The sequence below is a fragment of the Nomascus leucogenys genome, chromosome 22a (assembly GCF_006542625.1).
Source record: "Nomascus leucogenys isolate Asia chromosome 22a, Asia_NLE_v1, whole genome shotgun sequence".
Lineage (NCBI taxonomy): Eukaryota > Metazoa > Chordata > Mammalia > Primates > Hylobatidae > Nomascus > Nomascus leucogenys.
In genome coordinates this window covers 9,509,514-9,528,123 of record NC_044402.1, presented here as the reverse complement: position 1 = coordinate 9,528,123, position 18,610 = coordinate 9,509,514, and the positions used below count along the sequence as shown (strand labels likewise).

At 35.2% G+C, this 18,610-nt stretch overlaps 1 protein-coding gene across 2 annotated transcripts in view; it reads right to left on the bottom strand.

Moving 5' to 3' along the window:
- ATG2B (autophagy related 2B) overlaps window positions 1-18,610 on the bottom strand; it is an 83,078-nt gene that overhangs the window by 45,622 nt on the left and 18,846 nt on the right. Inside the window, exons 4-14 of one of the 2 annotated variants that reach the window (XM_003275361.3) lie at window positions 18,504-18,606; window positions 17,085-17,247; window positions 15,188-15,367; window positions 8,188-8,284; window positions 7,477-7,662; window positions 6,295-6,449; window positions 6,099-6,204; window positions 5,170-5,431; window positions 2,979-3,129; window positions 2,145-2,237; window positions 1,824-2,012 (exon numbers count right to left, since the gene is read on the bottom strand). In XM_003275361.3, coding sequence (XP_003275409.2) covers window positions 1,824-2,012; window positions 2,145-2,237; window positions 2,979-3,129; window positions 5,170-5,431; window positions 6,099-6,204; window positions 6,295-6,449; window positions 7,477-7,662; window positions 8,188-8,284; window positions 15,188-15,367; window positions 17,085-17,247; window positions 18,504-18,606 — 1,685 coding nt within the window. The remainder of the gene's footprint in view (window positions 1-1,823; window positions 2,013-2,144; window positions 2,238-2,978; window positions 3,130-5,169; window positions 5,432-6,098; window positions 6,205-6,294; window positions 6,450-7,476; window positions 7,663-8,187; window positions 8,285-15,187; window positions 15,368-17,084; window positions 17,248-18,503; window positions 18,607-18,610) is intronic. The other variant, XM_030802954.1, reaches the window with a different exon arrangement.

Here is an 18,610-nt window from a genome sequence, read left to right as displayed (position 1 = left end):
TATGCACCATTTACCCAAAGCCATCTTACGATAAAAGGGTCAAAGAACATCCCATTCAAACAGAAACCTATTTCTATTTTTTCTCTAAAATATATTGAAACTAAAAAAGCTTTATTCCACTCTACGTTGTAACATTCCTCAGTTTCTTCAATCAATTTCTAACCTCCATGATTAGAAAACTCCCTTCATATGCCAGACTTACAAATTTTGTGTTTGTTTTTTTGAAACAGGTCTTGCTGTATCACCCAGGCTGGTCTCAAACTCCTGGGCTCAAGCAATCCTCCTGCTTCAGCCTCCTGAGTTGCTGGGACTATGGGTGCAAGCCACCACACCCATCCAGACTTGGATTTTCAACAAATCTATTCTAACTCTCCCCATTTGATTTGCTAATACTAACCACCACTCTCAGGCAAAAATAACCCAACAGATTAAACCATCATCCGATTGCATATATAGTTAACAGCTAATATACAGACTACCCCACAGAAACTAAAATAACTAGCAATTGATAACAATAACAAATAAAGAATGCCCAGCCTGGGAAACACAGGGAGACAAAATATAAAAACTTAACCGGTGTGGTGGCACATGCACGTAGCCCCAACTATCTGGGGGGCTGAGGTAGAAGGATCACTTAAGCCAAGGGGGTCAAGACTGAAGTGAGCTGATACCGTACCACAGCACTGCAGTCTGGGCAACGGATGTCCATCTCAATAACATAATAATAATAATAATAATAATAATAATAAATAATGCTAATTTGATGTGAATACTCAATACTAAGAGAAAAGCAAAGCAGTAGAAAAATAAAATATCTTTTTCCTTTTCTTTTTAACTAAGGTTATCTCCATCTGATCCTGGTCCTCTGGCCCCAAAATTCCTAACAGACTTCTTGCAAACCTGACTGATTTAATTTGCTTAGAAAAGACCCTAGGCACCAGATCCAAGTAAAAGTGATATAATGTGATGTTCAATAGATTATTTTCAAAAGTATATCCCATATTGTTCGGGCTTCATGTTTTAGGTAGTTCAATTTATCAAATGTATAAATAGATAAAATTTTATAAAGACATTATAATCACAGCTTATAAAAATTCAGATAGACATGAAAAGTAAAGGAAACCTAATTCCACTGTAATATAAACAATGCTACTGACTGGCATATTTCTAGCCATTCTTTTTCTATACATCGATTTTATTTACACAGGTGTGACAAGTTTATGTAAAGCAATATATTCTACTTTTTCATTTAATCCTTGATAAACCTTCTTCATGTTGTTATACCATCTTCATAACCACCATTTTCTTTTACTTTTTCTTTTTTTGAGACAGAGTCTCACTCTGTCACCCAGGCTGAAGTGCAGTGATGCGATCTCACTGCAACCTCCGCCTCCTGGGTTCAAGCTATTCCCATGCCTCAGCCTCCTGAGTAGCTGAGATTACAGGTGTGTGCCACCATGCCCAGCTAATTTTTGTATTTTTAGTACAGACAGAGTTTCACCATGTTGGCCAGGCTGGGCTCAAGTAATCCTCCCACCTCAGCCTCCTAAAGTGTTGGGATTACAGGTGTGAGCCGCCACGCCCGGCCATAACCATCATTTTAAATGACCACATAACATTTCATTCAGTGTGTCTCAAAACTTATTTAGCTAGTCTACTATCTAGACATAAAAGATGTCTCCTTTTTTTATTATTACAAATAATGCTGTTTTAGTAATACATACTGTTTAATCTATTAAAAATACTTAAGTTCAGAAATTATCTCAATAACCCTATTAGCTAACCATAATTATGATTAGTATTTGCAGCTTTTGAATACTTACCAGACTAATATGTTTATTATATGAAGTATACATGTGGGATGCCATCATCTCTACTGTGGCAAGTTTCTGTGGTTGAAGCAAGGAATTTAATCTGTCCACAATACTGATATCCAGCTCACAACACACTGGATTTAATTTAATTTGCAATTCTGCCTTCTGAGGAACTGAACTAAGTCTTGCTTGATTACCCTTTTAAAAATAAAAAGACATTAATACAATCACTAAAAACTACTATATAATTGGGTTAAAACCTTATAATTGTGACAAAATATGTATCAGATGAAAATTTACAGGCGGCAATTATAGAAAAAGATCTCTTACCTGGGGCCCTCTATTCTCAGAATGCTTATAATGAAGCTGAAGACACACAGGGGAATGGGAACCAGTTTCTTCTTTGGAATGGAACGTTAAAAGCTTAAAAGTAAAGATGAAGATAAATTAAATGTAGTAATCACAAGAATTTACAGAGATGCTGATGTAATAATGAGAAAGGCTTTCTGAAGTCAGAAATCTGGTTTTAAGTTTCATTTTTGTCAATTACTAGCAATGTGAACCTTAGACAAGTTAGTTAACTCATGTGATATCTCAGCTGTAAAATGTAGGTGAGGATTCAAATAAATTCATTTCCAAGAAAGTGTTTTTGAAATAAAACAGTATAAAGGGTCAAAGCAACAGCAATGAACGTAACTTTGACAGTTTTCTAAAGTTTCTTTAGGTCACACTTTTACATTAGGAAAAATATCAGAATAATGGTAAATGAACACAAGACATTTAACTTGTCTTGAACAGTGCTTAGCACACAGCAGGCATTTAATAATTATTTGTTCAATAATCAAATTCTTCTGAAATGAAGAGTGCTTTGAACATGAGTGAAATGAAGTCAAAAAAAAAAAAAAAAGAAATGAAGTCATTTCTCTCATAACCCACCTGTCACTCCTAAACAAGTCAACTCTAATTTAAAATTCTAACAGATCCTTATAACGATGTTGAGTGACATTCTTAAAAATGTTTCTATAGAACACAAATGCAAAAAGAAAATGACCATATTCCTATGACTTTCTATACATTTTTAAAGAAAATCATTGCCTCATACAATTATTAAAAAGCAAGGTAGATTTAAAAAACAATCTTAAAGAAAAAGTATTCAACATTTACCTCTGTATAGTGAGGAGGAACAGAATGAAAATCAGTTGGAAATAGGCACTCCAAAAATTCCATTTGCCCAATGGACATATCAGTACTAAAATACCGGGAAGCTGATCTTTGTCTTTGTTCATAGGATATTTTAATGCCAGTACCTATAAATCTATATAAAAAATGCACCATTTAAGATTATTAGTGTTAACATATAACAGCCATCCACCTAGTCTGACAAGTTCAAGTTGTTATCAATAATTAATACTCCTAAGGAAATTAACCAGAAAGATTGCTTCAAATTTCTCTGTCCTTAAGATAAAAAATCAGTTCTGTTGATGGGAAATTTTCCAGGATCTATTTATTTCCCAACACTGCCCTTCCTCTTCCACATTTAAAAATTTACATTGCAGGCTGGGTGCGGTGGCTCACGCTTGTAATCCTAGCACTTTGGGAGGCCGAGGCAGGCGGATCACGAGGTCGGGAGATCGAGACCACGATGAAACCCTGTCTCTACTAAACATACAAAAAAATTAGCCGGGCGTGGTGGCAGGCGCCTGTAGTCCCAGCTACTTGGAGAGGCTGAGGCAGGAGAATGGCGTGAACCTGGGAGGCAGAGCTTGCAATGAGCCGAGATTGTGCCACTGCACTCCAGCCTGGGTGACAGAGCGAGACTCTGTCTCAAAAAAAAAAAAAAATTTACATTGCAAAGGTAAAATCTTTCAGATCTGTAAAATATATGAAATAGTCTCTTAAAATTATCTAAAAACATTATGCAATATTTCAAAAACTTTAGTCGGTGAGGACCAAATGAGGTCTACCTCTATTTTCTGTCGCTTTTGTTCTATTTTCCTACTGGCAGATATTTTAAACTTTGTCAAAAATGGGGGGAAAAAAAAAGTGCAGGCATAGTGGCTCATGCCTGCGATCCCAGCACTTTAGGAGGACAAGGTGGGCAGATCACCTGAGGTCAGGAGTTCGAGACCAGCCTGGCCAATATGGTGAAACCCCGTCTCTCTTAAAAATACAAGGAAAAAAAAGAGGGGGTGAAAGAAAACAAAATGTTTTTACAGTTTGATTACAAATACTATAATCCTAACCTCTAGAGTTTTTCTTGTATTAGGTGTAAAACTACTTTTCATATCAATTTTCATACTCTAAAATAAAGTTAAAAAGATTAAATAAAAGCCTAAAGTATTTCCTAAAAGTACTAATATATGATATGTTTAAACCACTGTATAAGACGTCATTCAACAATTTATAAATCACCTTCACATTAAAATTGTAAAACAGAGTTTGCATGTTAACAATACCAAAGGCTGGGCGCAGTGGCTCACGCCTGTAATCCCAGCACTTTGGGAGGCCGAGGCAGGTGGATCACCTGAGGGCAGGAGTTCGAGACTAGCCTGGCCAACATGGTGAAAGCCCATCTCTACTAAAGATACAAAAACTAGCCGGGCTTGGTGGCACATGCCTGTAATCCCAGCTACTCAGGAAGCTGAGGCTGCAGAATAGCTTGAACCTGAGAGGCAGAGGTTGCAGTGAGCTAAGATTGCGCCACTGCACTCTAGCCTGGGCGATGGAGTGAGATTCTGTCTCAAAACAAAAAACAAAACAAAACAAAAAAAACAACTATATTACAAGTTCAATTATCTCCTCATCTATTAAGACTCAACCCATGAAAGGATCACTCACTGGCTATTTGGATAGCTTTGATTTTTCTTAAGCAGAAGTTGAAACATAGCATCCAAGTTTCAGGATCAGCCTTGGTAATGTTTCCCACCCCATGGCCAGTGGCATATGGATCAGTTCCAATAGTATTATTTTATTTTTCATCACCACTGTCATCTCTGCTAATGCCAGTGACAATAAGAACTGTTTCCACGATTGCAATGGTGTCAATAGGGATGAAGGCAAAAATGTGGTTTAAGAAACCTGACAAGAGCTGGGCAGGGGACTAAAGAGATCACTTCGAAAACTCCTATTATCTAGATCTGTTATTCTGCATGCCAAATAACCTGAATGAAAGATTCTAAACATCTTTGCAGCACTGCAAGAAAACTTCACTCATTCCATTCATTTACAAATAAAATGTGAATTAGAAAAACAAATGCAGATAGGCAGATATGAAAGTCCACATGTGGTTCTTTTTCAAGGATCATTAGCATATGTGGAAGTTTAAAGGATCATTAATACATATGTGAGAGTTTACCTAAGGTGATCATGTGAGCAAGCTTCTGCAAACACTGCTCGGAAAGATTTAAAATCTTCTGTTGAAAATCTTGCTGGATCAATCTTTTCTATACAAGTAAAGAAAGCTACTGCCATAGGTGTCAATGGATTAAGGTTCTGTGACGTTTCAGGTGGAGATAAAGGATCAATGTGAAGCACAGAGATTGAAAAAGTTCCCACAGCTAGTCTAAAAATAAGTTCAGGCCTTGATTCATCCACTGAAACAGATCTAGATGGGAGAGCTGAAATACAAGTATTAAAATTATATACATAAAATTTGACACATAAAACTATTAAAATTATAAAACATTTACTCATTTATTAGCTTTAAAAAACAGATGATCATACAACAGTTTGAATGATATTAAACAATTTAAGTAAAATCAACTGCTATCTTGCTGCATCTTATATCCAAGATTTTTGTACTAAAGTACAAGAGTATGTGACAACAGTAAATGTACAAACCAAGCTTTTATATTAATAAAAACATACTGGAAAACTCAAGATTAACCAAAAACTGCTCACCAAATTTTCCTTTAAGCCTTGGGTCTATATCAATTAAATTTTGCAAAAAAGAAACCTGAGGTTCTCTTTCAAGGAAAATGTAAACAGTGAAACAAAAATCACATGATTGACGGAGGGTCCTAAACTGCAGTAATAATATGACACGTACAGTGTACTTTTAACTAAAAATATTTAAGTATTTAAATACACAAAGAATACAATAAATGAGCAACTATTCTAAAACACTTCACAGTGAATTGTTTAACAATGGTTCATTTTGCTTTCTGAACTTTGTAAATGGCCAAGACCAGAAAAAAAAAAAAAGAAGAAAGAAAAGCACCAGTAGAATGGCATTTAAAAAATTCCAGCGGAAACTATAACAACAAATGTCTTATTTTTACTTACGTGTCTTCTGTAAAGATGTTGGGTGAACTAGGTTGGATGGAAATGTTGACCCTCTTACTGGCTGTTCTTTATGATGATCAAGGAACTCTCCCCAAGTGGGCTGAAGCTATAAAAGATTTTTTTTAAGCACATGAATGAAGTGTGGAATTTTAGAAGCAACTTTTCAGTCTAGAAGAAAAATTAAGTAATACTTTACCACAGTAGCACTTAATGGAGATCCTGCTGGGGTATTTGTATATGTACTAGTTAATGATAACTCAAGGTCCATGTTTGGGGGGTCCCCAAGGGGTGGAAGAGAAGAGAGACTATGAGACATGTCCATATCAGCCATGGAGAAGAATACTTCTTCTTCTAGAGAGAATTAAACTATGTCACTTGTATTATAATCCCACCAATTCAAGTCTTTTAAGTTAATATACGTTAATACAATCCTCTTCCTTCAGATTATATGAGATACAGTGATGCCTCAAATTTTATGTTACTTCCAGTGGTGTAATTTATTTGAATCCAAAATATTAATGGCATAGTAAAAACTCAATATAAATTAATAAAAAATGAAGCTATCCTACTGATGAACATGTTTTCTTTTGTTTTAAATATATAAATGTAGTATTACCTGGTATATTTTTAATGTGATATGCCAGTTTAGGAATTAAAATCAGATTTTAAAATAGTATAAACATATTGCAACCTCTAGTTTCATCTGGATACAGTTATTTCTTTTATTCAGAGCCAAAAATATTATTTGGAATCCCATTTACATTTCAGTTCCTTCTTTTGGAATTGTTTTACTCTCATGCAAATGAAGTTTATTATGGCCAAAATTTTTTGAGTAGGGTTTGATTTCTTATTTTGTCCAACATTCCATACTTAAATTGATCCATATTATTTATGTTATTAGCACTTATACATTGTGAAACACCTATAAATGTAAAGTAAGCTGGGTAGAGATGATTATTTACATATAACTGACGGAAAGATCAATGGAAAGTTTCCTTATCAAACTTTAGTAGTTTAGTAGTTTCTTAATCTGGAAATCATTACATGAGCACATAATAATTTGACAAAATATATAGCTACCTAATTTAACTTTCACATAAATTTACATTTTTGTAAATTGGTTTTCCTTAGACTAAATCATTTACAAAACAAAACTACACAATCAAAATCAAAAAAATACACTATAGCACCTATGTGCTGGTGCATTACTATAATATTGTGATTAGATTAATTATAAATTAAAAGTTGTGGATTTCTTACAATGTGGATTTTTTTGTTCTTTCATTCCTAAACTTCTGTTCACAGCAGCCAAAATTAAGTGTAATTTTATCTATGATTATAATATATGATTCTGGTTTCAACTGTTTGAGTTGCTTACCACGGCTAGAAGGTGTACGAGCTGTTTCTGTCTCATAAAAGCTTTGCTCTGAAGATACACCCACAGAGAGGGAATCTTTTCTCAAATAATACCGGTTTAATTCCATCTGAATTCGATACTCGTCTTCCTGCTGCATGGGTCGATTTTTCCTATCTTTATTAGCTAACCCTATTTTGCTAGAATTTTCTATAAGCATACAAAAGGAAACCAAAACAGTAATTAAATTTGGAGTTTAATTAAGCATTTCTTTCCCAAAACCCATTTATGGAACAACAATGGCAACTTAACACCACAGTGCAAAACCACTGCTATTTAATGAGTCAGAGCTCTAAGCAATAGCTTTAAGCAACTAGCCAGGAATCCCAAAATCTTATCTCTGATAGAAGCCATTGAAAATATTTTCAAATGTGTACCACTTACTGTGTTCAAGAATTATACTTTCTCGGTTGTATGAAGTACTATCCCCAACCAAAGAAGTCAGAACAATTTTAGAAAAGTTAAGAATGTGACACACATAATCTGAATGTGACTATGTCCCACGGTAACACAATTCAAAACACCCAATCAAATTTTACTGTTTAAGATTCTTATTTGCTTCTTTCAATTCATATATTCAAAAATAATAGACTTTCCTACATGTACATACATATTTTAAAGTTTTTTAAAATTTAAAAAAGTAACAAGTATACATAATAACAGAATTATACTTGCCTGGTCCAGCAATAGCTGCCAACATATCCAAAAGCAAGTGCACCTGTCTTGGTGACAGGAGTAGATGAATAGAGTCTATCTGTCCATCAACATCCAACTTAAGGGAAAAAAAAAAAAAACTATTCATGAGGAGTATTCTTTATAACCTTATCACCATAAATGTCAGTATATTTTAATGAACTGAGATGAATACTGAGTTTTTAGTCTTGGAGTCCTTCATCTGAGACTCTCTCTACTAATTCACACCATCTAAATGAAAAGATTTAAAGGCCACCAAACTGTTGTTCTACAAGGAAAAATCCTCCTGAGAAATTCCATGCTGACAAGTCCAATGTTATACTTTTTGTCTCTTCAAGTCTTCTGAATACTTAGAAGTATTTGAGGAGGACTTAAGACATAGTCTCCAAGGATGAATATTAAGGTAGCAAGAGCACAGTATTCATCGACTTTCAAAAGACTGAAATCATAATCCTTAAAGTCTGATTCACATCAAGAACAAATAAAGTTGGCTTTCTTAAGTACACTACCAATCATACTCTAGCAGAGCATGTAAGGACCTTCTCCACCAACACTGTGCCCTCCCCGTACCTACTGCGGTCTATAAAGCCTCCTCTGCATGCGAGGGGACGCCACTACAGAAATGTGGACAGAAGATGGTGCTTAGGTGGACTTCCTTTCTCTTTTCCAACTCTTTGCCCACTTTTCCATCTAGAAATAAAAGCTCCATCCCACTCTTTTGATGATTCCTGAATACTCTGACAAAAGCAATTACTTTATTCTCTATATTACATTCTAAAAATCAGAATATCCTTGCCTTACTTTTCATTCACCTCCTCTTAACACTGACTCCTATTATTTTTATGTCATTTTGCAACTGAAAAATAATAGAATTAACAAAACATTTATATCTAGAAAATGACTACTTCCCAGGAGAAAAAGGGATTCCTTCTGATTCTAAAAAAAAAAAAAACAAATAAACTACATAATGATTGAGAAATTTCGATGACCTAAGAAATCCAGTAAAATTAATCATTATTATCACTTTTATTTTCGCATTGGCGTACCATGCTAAGTGCTTTTATATATATTTCCTCTAATTCTTATTACTGTTCCTGTTTTACAGGTGAAGAAATGAGTTCACAAAGATTCAGTGAATTGCACAAGGCCCATGTAGCAGATCCAGAGCTGGATTTTCACCTAGGCTGACCTGGAGGGAAAGCCCTCACTCCTTCCATGTCATGGCTCCCCTGTTCTGCCCACAGACAGCTTATTTTATGGGGCACCTTCCTGACTACCAACATCCCAAGCCATGAGCCAACCTAAGGCTGAGAGGAGAGAGAAAATGTGTTTCTAACTACATGCCAAATTTAAAAATTGTTTTATAATTTCACAATTGTTGTACTGAAAGCACAATCTCTGACTTTCATTAGAATGGACAATCAAAGAGTTTCATTTCTAATTCATTGAAATTAAAATTTTCATAGAAATATTTCATTATTTGTACATTCTAAGTTTGGCATAAAAAGAACAAAGTACTTACTACTTTCTTTTGAAAATATAAAAGAACACAACTAAAAAACAAATTTCAACTCAATGTAACATGGTAAGTGAAACAAAACATCTCTAAATTCAATACAGGCAGTCTCCAATTTTCAATAAAATGCATTCCTAAAAACATAGGCTAAAACTGAATACATGAAACACAGACTTACACACTACTCAAGGGAATACTATTCTGAGAACTTAAAAAAAAAAAAAAAAAACATGAAATCTTTCATAACATTTTGAATCCGCAGTTAAAGAGTTAAGGCTAACATACATCAGAAAGAGATTAAAGACCTGACATTTTCAGCACCCCTAATTAATGCCATCTTTATCTACACTATATTTTATGAGATCTATGTTTCTCAATACTAAAATCCAGAACTTGTCTTTTTCCATTTAGCATCATTTGCATTAAATAAAAACAAATTATACTCAAATACTCAAGTCATTACACAAAAATTACTCTATAGGCAAGGATAGTACCTCTAAGTATTAAATATTGGCTGGCACACAATGCCACTATGCAGTTTTTCCAGATGTTCATTTGTCACCTAATATACAGAACTCTAAAAGTAACATGTATTTATACATTTGTACAAATGTATACATAATGTTTTATTATAAAAGACATTTGTACAAATCAACACATCATGTGCAAAAGTTTGGGTTTACATAAATATAAAAGCATACAAATGTTGAGGACTATATATAATTAACCAAAACAGAACTATAAAATTATTGCTATGCTTCCTCCTTACAGACATGGCAAATGCATTCCCCAGAGACATAAGCATATTATTAGTATTAGTTTCCCAAGGATGTTACCACAGCAGAGGATTCCCTGTAGAGTTTACATAATCCTTTGACTATCTGTTCTGCTAACAATCCCAACATGTTACTTGTAAAGGGCCTTTTGACATTGTGAAAGGATTTTGCACTATCTGAAGAAGGACAGAGCAGTAAACAGAAGGGGCCTGAGTAATCAGTAATAGGAGTGTCTTCCTTCTATTTTCCTCCTCCTCCAACTCTAGTCAGAGGTTCCAATCCAAGGAGGGATTTCCGGAGATTCTTCAATCCTCTGAAAAATCATTTTATGTATATTGACACGTACTTAGTGGCTCCCTCTTCTATGTCCCCATAGCAATTTCCATACCCCTTACTGTATCTTCTACCAAGGCAAAGGTTGTATCCCATTCATCTTTGCATCTGTCCGAAGAACTGGGACAGGTAAGTGGCTGGCATACGGTAGTCACCTGAACATCTACAACTAGGGAGATCAGTAAATAAACAAATGAATAAATCCTGGTATCTTCTTAATTAAAACTACATTTTATAGAGATTATGTAGGAAATTTGTTTTCGAGGTGTGAAAATAATGCTTGACAAATACATTTTTAACTAAGTAAAGGCAAGTTTCCTGGTTCTCCATAAGACTGATCAATATGATTCCCTAAGAGGCAAATACAGTTGTAATTATACAGTGTCTTTATACAGTGTCAAGGCTATGAGAAGGAGAACCCTCATATGCTTTTGGTGGGAATGTAAATTAGTACAACCACTACAGAGAACAGTATGAAGGTTCCTCAGAAAACTAAAAAACATGTTTTTGTATGCTTTGTCAAAGATCAGTTAGTTGTATGCATTTAGTTTTAATTCTGGGTTCTCTATTCTGTTCCATTGGAGTAAGTGCCTATTTTTATACCAGTACCATACTGTTTTGCTAACTACAGCCTTGTAGTATAATTTAAAGTCCAGTAATGTGATAACCCCAGATTTGTTCTTTTTGTTTAGTATTGTTTTGGCTGTGTGGGCTCTTCTCTGGTTCCATATGAATTTTAGGGTTGTTTTTTCTAGTTCTGTGAAAAATGACAGTATTTTGATGGGAATTGCACTGAATATGTGGATTGTTGTGGGCAGTATGGTCATTTTCATAATATGCATTATTTCCATCCATGAGTATGGGATGTGTTTCCATTCGTTTGTGTCATCTATTCTTTCAGCAGCGTTTTGTAGTTTTCCACTTGTAGAGAGATTTCAGCTCCTTGGTTAAGTATACGCCTAGGTATTTTATTTTATTTGCAGCTGTTGTAAAAGGGATTGAGTTCTTGATTTGATTCTTAGCTTGGTCACTGTTGGTGTGAGCACTGCTACTGATTTGTGTATGCTGATTTTGTAACCTGGGAGTTTACTTAATTCATTGACCAGATCTAGGAGCCTTTTTGACGAGTCTTCAGGGTTGTCTAGGTATATGATCATAGCATCGGTGAACAACTATAGTTAGACTTCCTCTTTTCCAATTTTGATGTCCTTTATTTCTTTCTCTTGCCTGATTGCCCTGGCTAGGACTTCCAGTACTATGTTGAATAGCAGTGGTGAAAGTGGGCATCCTCGTCTTGTTCCAGTTCTCAGGGGGAATGCTTTCAACTTTTCCCCATTCAGTATGATGTTGGTTGTAAGTTTGTTATATATGTCGTTTATTACTTTGAGGTAAGTCCCTTCTGTGCCTATTTTGTTGAGGATTTTTATCATAAAGGGATGCTGAATTTCATCAAATGCAAAACCATAAATTGGTTAAAACACCCCCTATTCAATAAATGATGCTGGGAAAACTGGCAAGCCACATGTGGAAGAAAGAACCTGGATCCTCATCTCTCACCCTATACAAAAATCAACTCAAGATGGACCAAATATGTAAATATAAGACTTGAAACCATAAAAATTCTATAAGAAAACATTGGAAAAACTCTTCTGGACATTGGCTTAGACAAAGAATTCATGACTAAGACCCCAGCAAATGCAACGAAAACAAAAATAAATAGGACCTGACTAAATTAAAAAGCTTCTGCGCAGCAAGAGAAATAATCAGCAGAGTAAACAGACAACCTACAGAGTAGGAGAAAATATCTGTAAACTATGCATCCAGCAAAGGACTAATATCCAGAATCTACAAGGAGTTCAAACAAATCGGCAAGAAAAAAATAATCCCATCAAAAAGTGAGCAAGGGACATGATTATGTATTTCTCAAAGAAGATATTTAAACAGCCAACAACCATGAAAAAGTGTTCAACATCACTAATCATCAGGAAAATGCAAATTAAAAACACAATGAGATACCACCTTACTCCTGCAAGAATGGCCATAATTAAAAAGTCAAAAAAAATAGATGTTGGGATGGATGTCGTAAAAAAGGAACACTTTTACACTGCTGGTAGGAATGTAAACTAGTACAACTACTATGGAAAGCAGTATGGAAATTCCTTAAAGAACTAAAAGTAGATCTACCATTCGACCCAGCAATTCCACTGTGTGTGTGTGTGTGTGTGTGTGTGTGTATACATATATATACACACATATATATACACACATATATTTACACATATATATGTGTGTGGTGTATATATGTATGTGGTGCGTGTATATATATGTGGTATATATACACACCACATACATATATACACCACATATGTATACACCATATACAAATATATGTATATTTACACACACACACAAACACAGTGAAATACTACTCAGCCATAAAAAGGAACAAAATAATGTCTTTTGCAGCAACTTGGATGGAACTGGAGGCCATTATTCTAAGTTAAGGAACTCAGGAATGGAAAACCAAATACCATATGTTCTCACTTATAAGTGGGAGCTAAGCTATGAGAATGCAAAACATACAGAGGTATATAATGGACTGCGGGGACTCAGGAGGAGGGGAGGTTAGGAGGGAGGTGAGGGATAAAAGACAACATATTGAGTATAGTGTACACTGCTCAGATGACAAGTACACTAAAATCTCAGAATTTACCACAAAAGAACTCATCTATGTAACCAAAAACCACCTGTATCCCAAAAACTACTGAAATTTTTGAAAAAAAGAAAACAAAGGGACAACAAAAACTAAAAATAGAACTTCCATATGATTCAGCAATTCCACATTAGGTATATACCCACAAGAAAGGAAAGCAATATACCGAAGAGATAGCTGCACTGCCATGTTTACAGCCCACTATTCACATAGTGAATATATATGATATATATGAATATATGATACATGTGATATATGTGATATATGTGAATATATGATATATATTCACATATATCATATATATGAATATATATCATATATATGATATATATTCACATATATCATATATGTGAATATATATCATATATATGATATATATACATGGACTCATCCTATATATGGGCCCATATATGGACCAAAATATGGACTCATCCTAAATATCCATCAACAGATGAATGGATAAAGAAAATGTGGTATATATGCACAATGGAATATTATTAAGCCATAAAAAATAATGAAGTCCTGTCATTTGTAACAACATGAATGGAACTAGAAGCCATTATGTTAAGTGACATAAGCCAAGCACAAAAAGACAACGCACGTTCTCACTCATAGGCAGGAGCTAAAAAAGGGATCTCATGAAGATTCCCCTACTCATGAAGAGTAGACTGATGGTTACCAGAGGCTGGGAACAGTGGGAAAATGAAGGGAAAAAGAATATAAATATACTGATTATCACTTAACTTACACTTAAAAATAGTAAAGGCTCCTGGTGAGGTGGCTCATGCCTATAATCTCAACACTTTGGGAGGCTGAGCAAGGACTGCTTCAGCCCAGGAGTTCGAGACCAGCCTGGGCAACATAGTGAGAACCTGTCTCTACAAAAAACATAATACAAAAATTAGCCAGGCATGGTGGCATGTGCCTGTAGCCCCAGCTACTTGCAAGGCTGAGGCGGGAGGGTTGCTTGAGCCCAGGAGGTTGAGGCTGCAGTGAGCCAAGATCTTGTCACTGCACTCCAGCTTGGGCAACAGAGGGAGACCCAATCTCAAAAAAAAAAAAAAGGAAAGAAGACATATTATATAGGTTTACTTTATGTCAAAAAATTTTAAAGCTATGAGACAATGGAAAAAGTCTATCTCTTTTCACAAATATTATACAACTATATAAAAATGGTCATTCTGTTCAAAATAGATGGGTAGATATTTTTACACACATACAATTATAAAAACATCTTCTACAGACTTCTTGCTTGCCAAGTCTCTTTTCCTTTAAACTTAATTTTATGACAATAGAAAGAATTTTTTTAATAAATCCCTAGTTATCTGAACTAATGAAACCATGTTTAATACCAAAAAGAGAGGTTTGTCAGTTTCAAATTGTCAGAATAGGGGAGAGTGAGTGTAGAAGGCAGCTCTTTATAAAACATGAGCTGCAACAGTAGGGCAAAGGTAGTCCTCACATAAATTTAATTTTGTGGCCTGGGATAGAAGCATCAACTGAGAGTAAAAATGCTAACTCGGTGACAGCGGTACACTAGTTATAGGATAATCTGCAGTAATCAATCAGTGAATCACTGCATAGAATAAAGAATACTTGTACTTTTATTTTGGGTTTACTATAGAAAGTGAAACGAACACTGACCTTAGCTCCAGGAAGCACTTCATTCTGTTTCAACGTGAGACTCAACTCCAACCTACCAACTAACCCTCCAATTTGCACTGGGTCAGAAGGTGCTATCTCTGGTAAATTTCTAGTTAGCTGTGGGTGTGGCTCATAAACAATTTTGGGGTTCCAGCTAGGTGACAGCTTTGGCTCAGTTTCCTACAATAAAGTGACAAAAATAATTATTTAAAATACTTTCATATAAATAAAATGAAATGTAAAATAGAAATGTCAACTTAAGAAGAAAAAAAATATTTGACATGTAAAACTGTATGACGTTACAATGGACAAACCAGTATCGTATAGCTAAAATGAAACACAGTAATATGTTAGCACAGTCCACTGGTAATAAAAGCAAGTCATGAAAAAGGACTTCATGAAAAAAGGCACAGTATCTGTTCAAGTTACAGCAGTAAGAAAACCTAATGGGCACTGTATAATTAAGAAAATCTGATTTGTAAAATAACAAAAAAGGCAAATTATACAGTGACTGACATAAAAGGACTCTCCTCTTGGAAGGGATTTAACAGAGTTCCTTAATTATAAAGCTTTTTAAAGAGATGATTTGTAGAATAAAGTTTCATCAATACAGTCCCTGTGTAAGGTAAATTTGAACACTGCTTAATTTCCTCTGTTTTTATTGTAAAAAAAAAAAAAAAATTAGACGTTCATATAGACTAAACATCTGTAAACCAAAAACCCAAAATCCAAAATGCTCCAAAATCCAAAACTTTTTGAGTGCCAACATGACACTCCCACAAGGTCAGGAAAATACACCTGACCTCACGTGATGAGCTGCAGTCAAATATTTGTTTCATGCACAAAATTATTGAAAATATTGTATAAAATTACCTTCAGGCTATGTGTATAAGGCATATATGAAACATAAATGGGCCAGACGTGGTGGCTCATGCCTGTAATCCCAGCACTTTGGGAGGCCGAAGCTGGTGGATTGCCTGAGGTCAGGAGTTCAAGACCAGCCTGGCCAATGTCGCGAAACCCTGTCTCCACTAAAAATACAAAAATTAGCCAGGCATGATAGCACGTGCCTGTAATCCCAGCTACTCAGGAGGCTGAGGCAGGAGAATCCCTTGAACCCAGGAGGCGGAGGTTGCAGTGAGTCGAGATTGCACCACTGCACATCAGCCTGAGCGACAAGAGACTCTCTCCAAAAAAAAAAAAAAAACCATAAATGAGTTTTGTATTTAGACTTGGGTCCCATCCCCAAGATACCTCATTATGTCTATAAAAATATTCAAAAATCTGAAGCACAGTTCCAGCATTTTGAATAAGAGATACTCAACTTCTACACCATTTTACCCCAAGATACAGTACCCAACATTTCTCTTTCAAACTAATACACAGCACACTGGTAGGAATATAAATATTAGTATTTTCAAATCTCTGAAATATATATTACCATTACTGAATATTTGCATTAAATCTCAAGACAGAGATTCATTAAGACATATTATATATCCTAGCAAAACTTAATAGCCCCCATTTAAACCTTTTAAAAAATCTATGATTATGGTTTTTAGGGTGTTTTTCTTTTCTTTTTTTTTTTTTTTTTGTTTTGAGACAGAGTCTCGCTCTGTTGCCCAGGCTGGAGTGCAGTGGCACGATCTCGGCTCACTGCAAGCTCTACCTCCCGGGTTCACGCCATTCTCCTGCCTCAGCCTCCTGAGTAGCTGGGACTACAGGCGCCCGCCACCACGCCCGGCTAATTTCTTGTATTTTTAGTAGAGATGGGGTTTCACTGTGTTAGCCAGGATGGTCTCGATCTCCTGACCTCGTGATCCGCCCACCTCTGCCTCCCAAAGTGCTGGGATTCCAGGCGTGAGCCACCGCGCCCAGCCCATTTTGTTTTTCTTACCAGTGGTGCAGTTGAACACACTGGGGAAGATTTTGCTGATGCAGAAAACTCATCCCAGAAGAGAGACACTCCAGAGAGCTGAAGTAACTTGTGAGCAAAAGCAGTGGGTTGATGCACATTAATTCCTGAGGATTCGTCAGCAGTTTCATCACAGTACAGAGTTCTGAAATTTTTTTTAAAAAGCATTTACAAAAGGCTCCTAGGAAAACCTATTTACAATAAGAAACGCACATAGCTTTTTTAAGTTAAAGGGTTTTTTCAAGTGTTAGCACTTCTTAGAATATGCCTATAATATGGTCAGTCTCACCGTGCTTTACTACTGTAAATATTTTCATGAAGAGCTCTTAACTCCAAAAAGGTAACTTTATGAGGCTTAAATTGAGAGAAAAAAAATTAATAACTCCCTTAAGTTAGTTTTAAGGAAAACAATTCCTGTACTCCCCCACAAAACATCTCTTGGTAACAGTGTGACAGCATTTGGCTCCAAGTCACAAATGACATTTCTTGAATTCCTATATGTGACTAATTTTCAGTTTAAACAAAACACATAATGTGGTTCTAAATGCATGAAATTTTAGATTTTTAAAAATCTACTATTTAAGGCAATGGACCCTTATTCCAAAGATCTGCTAACAATAACTGTTTTACTAATAGGTGTTTTGTGAAAGACAGAAATCATTAACACAGCTGCTTAAAATTCAGTAGAGACCCCCAGCAGATCCACGTACGAAGTGTCTCTGGTGCTCATGCAGTGTACACGCTTCATCCTGCTCATTTCTGTTGACAGTTCATACAGCATTAACACACGGGTGACCAGTTACCCCCTCAAATCAATGCTTAGGTGTATGTATGTAAATTAACCTTGCTTTACAGCTATGTATAAGGGCTTCAAGTGGGCATATGCAAAAAACTAAAAGCAACGTACTTATATTTTTTTAAGTAAATATTGCACATATTAACCTTAAAATAATCCTTAGAAGATCCTCAAAACAGTGGCCTTAGCCTTTCTCACTAAAGCAGCACTTAGATTAAGCACAGCAAAACAAAAATGTTTTTCACGTTAATGAAATATGCCTAAATATTGCATTGTTAATATGAAAAAACTGAAACTTCCCCACAGGAATGCCTTAAATTTAGTGGCACTCAAATGCTTATTATTCTGATTTGATATTAACTAAAACAGAGTAACTTGCTTTAAATTCAACATGGTATTATATATAATTCTACCCCAACTGGCACTTTCAAGTTTTCAATAATGGAATTAGAATAATAAAATTAGCAAATAACTTGAAGAGCAGCACTTTACTCTGAAATTATGCAATATTTTCATATCATTAGCTCTAATCTCCAAAACCTCCCTGAAAATGTAATATAAGAGTTACAATAGGGTCATTTATTTTTAGACATAAGAATTCTTACCTTTCTATTCGAATTTCAAGTGCAGTTCCAGTTTTGGAATTTTCTGGCACATGTTCAATTCTCAAAACAGTATCTATAAAAGTGACTTTTACTCTTCTTAGTACTAA